General features: G+C 37.5%; 1 protein-coding gene across 1 annotated transcript; it reads right to left on the bottom strand.

Annotated features, from left to right (window-relative positions):
- LOC109228938 (thioredoxin-1-like) lies at nucleotides 3750-6996 on the bottom strand. Its single transcript, XM_019394205.1, has 2 exons — nucleotides 6571-6996; nucleotides 3750-4479 (listed from the first exon to the last, which is right to left on the bottom strand). The coding sequence occupies exons 1-2, from the start codon at nucleotides 6803-6805 to the stop codon at nucleotides 4166-4168; spliced, it is 549 nt and encodes a 182-aa protein (XP_019249750.1). The 5' UTR covers nucleotides 6806-6996; the 3' UTR covers nucleotides 3750-4165.

The raw sequence follows: 7459 nt of genomic DNA, 5'->3' as shown, positions 1-7459 counted from the left end.
CGAGAAAAGTGATAAAGTTGACTTGCATCGTGCCACGATGTTAAATGTGGCGCTTGGTGGGAGGCAACCCATCGGTTTTCAAAAAAATTTGGTTATTTTTTGAAATTTTCTTTTTTAGAATAGCTTAGAATATTATTTGTAACTAATCTGCCAAGTTTTAGATTTTTTGGAGTTGATTTGAGCAGGTCGGAGTGATCCGGAGGGCCACAACCAGTAGCTGCAAAATCTGTGCATCAATCTTCTGGTGTAACCGCATCTGCGGATTTTTGACCGCAGATGCGGTCACGCAGAAGCGTGTTTCCAACCGCTGATGCGTTCCATCCCGCAGAAGCGGCCAGCTGGCCGCATAAGCGGCACCGCAGATGCGGTGAAATACCGCAGATGCAGAAGTCAAGCACATTTTAAAAAAGAATAGAAGTCTCACAGGTATATTCTGCATTTGCTCCCCCAGCCCTAAACTCCCCCATCTCTAACATACTCCAACACCTCCATTGCTTGCGAATTCTACTACACTCACACGAGACTCAGGTATTTTCTCTTAGTTCTCATCTACTTCTCTCTCCTTTTGTCTTCTCTTTTCACCTTCTTCTTTTCTTAGGCCTGCCATGGCTGTGTCCCCTATTTCCCCATTCCCCTCTGATTTGTGTGAAAATAGGGTGAGGAAAATTGGTTGAGAGTGCATTTGTGTGTGCTGTGCATCATAAATAAATTTGTGGGAAATCTGAGTACCCAAATTATGTGAAGAAGAGGCCATTTTAAACTGGTGTTCGACAAAGTGTTTGAAAGAAATTTCTTGCTAAGTACCACAAAATCGATCTCAATAGAATCAAAATTTCATGTAGTGCACTAATTTAGAAGTCTTGAGTATAAATTAGGTGCCAAAATCAGGCTTAAGAATTGAAAAATGTACAGAAAATCTGGGCAGTTGAACCCTTGCACGAGCACCGCAGATGCGGAACTTCTACCGCAGATGCGGTCTCGCACCTGCGTTGATTTTTCTACAGGTGCGATTTTGGCCCAGCTGAGTAGAACCGCAGATGCGGTGAAATTTCCGCAGAAGCGGAACCGCTCTTGCGGTTATTGTTCCGCAGATGCGGAAACTGGACAGAACTGCCAATTCCAATAGCTTTGCAACAGGGCCTTCCCGGGCCCGTTCAAGTTGATTCTTTGGCCTAATTGCAGTATTTTAAATTGCTTAACATGATTCTATTGCCCGACTGACTTTGTTTTGATTTTATGAAGGTACTTTGAGCTAAAATGGACCCGAACATGAGCGAAAATGCCCCACAACAACATGAAATTGAAGAAGAGGTTGAGGAACCATTTGATGACTCACGCTTCATGTCGGCTGACTGTCAGTGCAAATATTATGACAACCTCGTCAATAAAAAGATAGTGCTTGAAAAGAGGATCAACAAGGAAAAATTGGCCGAGAAGCTCCCAGATTTCAGCGCAGTTCTGCCCAGTGATTGCACTGGGTTTGTTTTTGTTTTTGTTGTTGTTGTTGTTGTTCATTTCACTAAAACAATCACTTGAACTCAATCATTTTTTTTTCCGGTACAATTCGACTAAATATCTTCCTATATGGTTAGATTAAAAATTACGTAAAAAAAAGGAAAAGAAAACATAAAATCAGAACAAACCAAAAGAAACACAAAATCAATTCCATCAGCATTGGCAAATGGCTTAATTTTTCCCTGGTGTGTATTTGCTCCCTATCTGGATCTTATCTACTCTTAGGATTCGAATCCAAAATTTCTACTTAATTTTGGAGTGAGCTTATCTCATCGCAATTTTTGATAGTTCGGCAAACGATTTTACAAATTCTAGTTACTAGTATTACATTTCATTCCATGGAAGCTGACTCGCATAGCCTGTTTAGTCGTTGACCCCACAATAATAACTACTCTCTCCGTTCATTTTTAGTTGTCAATTATTTTAAAAATAAATTTTTATTTTTACTTGTCACTTTTTACATATCAAGAGAAAAATAAATTATTTTTTCTATTTTATTCTTAGCATTAATTACTCATTCCAAATTATTTTTCAAATCAATAAGACTATACACCAATTAATATGGATATCATAATAAATTATATACTTTATTTATTATTTCTTAAGGGGGCATAAAAAAAATACAAAGTGGACAACTAAAAGTGAACGGGGAAAGTATTGGATAGCTACTACGAATAAATGAACTTGATTTATTGAACCTAATCTTATTAAATACCATAAGAAAAAAGAATAAGCAGTTGCAAATTAAATGCTTGAAAATTCATTTGTTGTTACGGTATGTGTTGCACCTAAATTAATTCTACAGAGAGACAATAGAGTCAGAAGTAAGAAATTTTGGTAAAAAGTTGACATTGAAAAGAATAGAGAGTATTATATACTAGAGTTTTTAACCAAAATCATCCTTATTGTTTTAGAGTAACTTTCATTACATCCCTATAATTGTTCCACTTAACTGAAAAATACTTAAAGTATCTCAAAGTTAACCAAAATTATAGCTCCTTTAAAATTTCCATTCCTTTCTAGGGATGTTTTATCTCATCATACATGTCCTTAATCGCCCTAGTGTATGTTATCGATACAACTCTAGCTACCAAATAACCTCCCTTAGGACTTTGTTGTATGCCTCTTCTAGGTCAATTAACACAATATGTAAGTCTCTCTTCCTCTCCCCATATTGCTCCACTAGTCTCCTCGCAAGATGAATGGCTTCTGCAGTCGATTGTCTTGGTATGAATCCGAATTGGTTCTCAAAAATAGACACATCCTTCCTCACCCTCATCTCCAGCACTCTCTTCCAAACTTTTATAATATGACTTAGCAACTTGATACTCCTATAGTTGTTACAATTCTAAATATTATCTTTGTTCTTGCACAATGGAATCATTGTACTCCACCTTAGTTTTTCAGGCATTTTTGTCGTGTTAAAAATGACATTAAACAACCCAATTAGCCACTCCAAACCTGCCACGCTCGCACTCTTCCAAAAAAAAATTGGATAGTTATTTTCAAAAAAAAATTGAGTGTTTATGAAACTAAAATGACATGGACTACCTAGAGATCATAGTCAATGATGGTAACCTAATCTTATCTTCAGTAAACGGAATAGATCCAGATTTACTCTGATCTGCTTTTCTCCTTTAAAAATATGAACTTCAAATTAAGCTAAAAACTGACCACATAAACCCATGGAAACAAAAGCAATAAACAATCAAACTAGCTTCTTGAAATAGCACCCTAAGTCACACCGGCACAAATCCAGCATAAATCCTAGTTTATGCACAACACCACTACTCTCTCATGATCATATCTACATATAAATGGTGATAAAATAAAAAGAACATAAAGAAATAAAATTAATACATCAAGGAACACATCTGCTGCCATGAACCGCAGTAAACAAAAATTTGCCCTCAGCAGTCAGCAAAGTATAGAACAGCCCAGAAAACCTCAATAGCGAGTACTGATCTCATAAAGCCAAATATTACTAATAAACATAGCGCGTGCGCTTTGGCTGTGATCATTTTGATGCTACGTGCACTAAACAAGGTGAGAAACATGCAAAGTTAAATGCCTAGCATGTGTTGTGCAAAAACAAATGCCTGAAGAAGCCTTCCGTTAAAATAAAGCTTGGATGATGCCATTTTAAAGCCTTTACAGACACAATCAGTCAATTTCTATGCATGAGAAACTGTTAGAAGAATAGGAAACAAAATTGAAGAAGAAAAACTTTGCTGTGTCAAACACACTGTCCTTAAGAGATATTGCCCCTATTGTCTTCAGGGGTTTACAAGCAACTCCTTTCAGGATTAAAGGAAGTCTTTGTATACTGCAAATTAACTTCCGCTACTTCAGGAGATTACTTATATTTATAGAATTTTAGAGATGACTTTTCTGAAAAGCCACTCTCTTTCACAAATAGATATGCCTGTTCAGTTTTGAGACCCCCAAATATTACAAACTAACTTGAGACCCCCAAATATTACAAACTAACTCAACAGAAACATTCAACTACCAACATAATGTTAATGGGGAAACATAATGCCACCCAACTATACAGGAGCATTTCAGGTTTACTAGATTAATTTTGCCACATCAAAGGCAAGGAGGGAAAATAGAAACAGGAAGATTCTCATAAGATATATGCACCATTTTACAAGAATTTCTCTATGCAGGTGGTTAGTGTTGATTTAGGAACTGCACCAATGACTGCATCTTTCTTCTCTCCATTCTTGAAAATCATCACAGTTGGGATGCTTCGAATCCCCAATTCAGTTGCTGTGGAAGGGCTTTCGTCCGTGTTCAGCTTGAAGAATTTAAGCTTGCCAGCATATTCCTTTGCCAGTTCATCAATGACCGGGTGGATCATTCGGCATGGACCACACCACGGAGCCCAAAATTCAACCAGTACAGGTATATCAGACTCTACAACAAGTGACTTCCATGTTTGATCATTAACAGCACCCACTGCAATTTCGAAGAACCGTGTTAAACCAATAAAAGATCCTGATGATGATGGGGATGGTGCAAAAGCAATGCTCTCTAGACAAGACGCATATTGCGCCAGGCTAATTACACAGAAACAGAAACCAGAGAAACAAATTTGTAATTTACTAGACAAGGAAGCTGATGTATCATATTTGTTTACGCTACTTATATTAAGTAAATAAGGCCAAAGATCAAATCGGAAAACATAGAATCCCATATTCTTAACTATGTACGATTCGTGTAACAGGTGCAACATCTACATCTCGCACAGAATAAGGGTGAAGAATGAAGTTCAACAAGGTGAAAGGAAGCACTGATGTACCAAACAATGTTTATTCCCAAAGATATAAAGAAGCTCTACGAGTAACTCATAGGTGCCCACAACATTGGTCAAGTTGGTGGTACTTCTACAATATAGCAAAGAATGCCTCATCATGAGCAATCAACATGCTCATGATAGCTAGGGATGGCAAGCGGTGTGGTGCGGTTGCGGGGCAAACCCGCATAAACTCGCTAAGATTTTAGCCAGTCCCGCCCCGTATTCACCCGCGTTCATCCGCCCCCAACACACACCCGCGTCCACCCACCCTGCCCCACACCGCATAAGTGTTTTTTTTTCCATTTTGTTTGCCTATTTCTTTTTTATATTTTGGCTGAAATTTTCAATTTAATAACCAAAAATTGAAAGTTCTTTTGTTGCTTATGTATTGAATTCTTCAATTTAAACAAAAAATATTTGTTGCTCATTGTGAAAAACGCAAATGACCCCTTATGTATTAATTTAGTATTCATTGTAAAATAGTATTTACAAGAATATATTTTTTCGAGATCTTAAATCCCATTCCTCTATTGAGATTTACCGGAAAAAAACCATCACACAAATGCCGCCATGAACTTTAGTCAAGAAAAAAAAAATTTGATTAGGAAGAATTAGAAGAAATCTTACTTAAACCCACATAACCCACAACCCGCCCCGTCCCGCATTAATTTTTATGAAAAGGTATTTCGACCCGCACCGCCCCGTTTGCCATCCCTAATAATAGCAAACAATATTCATTGAATTTTAGCAGGTAAGTGGAAGTAGCAATTTATGCGGAAATACACCATAGAGACCCCAGTGATGCCTTTTAAGTTTTAACATTCAATTGGCTCATCTTGACACCTCTACTAGTTCCCTTTTATATTGTTGTTAAAGACCACTAGCAAAATAGTATTTCCATCAGATAGGGAAAGAACGAAAAAGAAAAGTAAGAAGCTACAAGAAGAGCTACGGAAGATTGAGGAAAGGAGCTTATTGCAGGAACCGTGGCAGGGCAGGGTTGCTCAAGGATCGTTTGGATGGTGTCTGGAATATCAACAAAAGGGAAAAAACAAGAACAACAACCCCACCTGCGGCAGGTGTCTGGTGGTTGTAAAAGCGTTATTCTAGTTTCTAGGATTTGTAAAGGACATCTAACACAGGTACTAGATGACACTTTACTGATGGTTTTCCCGCACAAATTCCTGTTTTATTCAGAAAACATAAATTAGTGTACCTTAGAACTTGTCCAAAGTACTTCTAACCTTAGAACTCTGAGGCTATGTCTTTGCTTTCATTGGAAAACTATTAAAACAGACTGATGACTGATGAAAAAGCACAAAAGTCAAACCCAAATGAGTCTTTGAATTGGCCGTTTGTTTATTAGCAATGTGATGCCATTGAATTTCCAACGATAACGAGAAACTCTAAATCCAAAGAAACAGAAAGAGAAGTCTTCTTAATAGCCATATTCACTACTTCAAATCAATTAAATAACGCTCCTTGTGCAACCCTGCCCCTTACAAATTGAAAGTGGTTATTCAGGTGTCCATTTCCACCGCCAAGTAAAATCTGTCTTAGAATATGAAATATAATTCCTGTTACTTGTAAAACATGAAAGCTCGTATCAAATAACCTAAACTCGTAACCCGTCTACAAACTGAAGATTTACTCATTACTATGGAATTAAATGTTGTGAAACAGTTCATTCAGCAAAATCAAGCTTAAAATAGAGAAGAGAACAAGATATTTTTTTTTAAAAAAAAAATTACCTTCAAGGGCAGTATTCTGCGCTTCGCAGACGATTCGAGCTCCTCGGGGAATGATTTTTGAGCATGAAGTATTGGAGACGGATGAGCGAGTTGGCTGGATCTTAAGGCCTCTGAATTGAGAGAATCTAACAGAGGAACGAGGACTTGAGAAGGAAAAACCGGCTACCGGAGCCAGCGACGACGACGGCAGAGCCGAGGCGCGTGGGACTTTAATGGTTTCCAGCAAACCAGCCATTGGAAGAGAGAGTGCGCGCGCGTGGATAATGGGAGGAGAGAGAGAGGGAGTGGATATTTACAGAGAGATAGTGAGGTCTGTGGCTGAGCCGAGTGTTGGGTTTTGAGTTGGATGTTAGAAGTCAGATATACGATTGTGTGTTGATGAACGGATGAGGATTGAGGAGTTTAGCGGTTCTGCCATCCACGTGCCTCTCACGTGATCCTTGTGGACATTTTATGATTGAAAAATGACGTTGTATAGCCCACTTAAAAAGAATAGTCGAAAAACATATATTTTTGTATATTATATATATATATATATATATATATATATATATATATATATATATATATATTACTTTTACTACTATATATAAATGGCTAAGAAGGAACGACACTGCACTAAAAGTTGTACAACAAGCAATGGAAATTGTACTGTTAAGATAATTTTGAAATTGTGAACACATTTAGGGGTCGTTTGGTTACCGGTTAGAGTTATGCAGGTATTAGTTATACATGTATTAGATATGCAGGTATTAGTTATGTATGTATTAGTTATGCAGGAATAAGTAATGCAGGTATTAGTTATGCAGAGATAAGTTATGCAAGGTTGAGTTATGTTGGGATTAGTTATGCATGGATTAATTATGCGGGGATTAGTTATGTGGTAGTT

The sequence above is a fragment of the Nicotiana attenuata genome, chromosome 7, assembly GCF_001879085.1.
Source record: "Nicotiana attenuata strain UT chromosome 7, NIATTr2, whole genome shotgun sequence".
In the NCBI taxonomy this organism is placed as follows: domain Eukaryota; kingdom Viridiplantae; phylum Streptophyta; class Magnoliopsida; order Solanales; family Solanaceae; genus Nicotiana; species Nicotiana attenuata.
Note: the sequence above shows the minus strand (reverse complement) of the source record. Positions and strands in the feature narration are given on the sequence as shown.

Bases quoted from the DNA above. Each gene is read 5' to 3' on its own strand.
- LOC109228938 (XM_019394205.1), bottom strand. From the start codon at position 6,805: ATGGCTGGTTTGCTGGAAACCATTAAAGTCCCACGCGCCTCGGCTCTG. The intron at 4,480-6,570 runs GTAATTTTTTTT...TCGAAATTGCAG, and splicing joins GCAGAATACTGCCCTTGAAG to TGGGTGCTGTTAATGATCAA.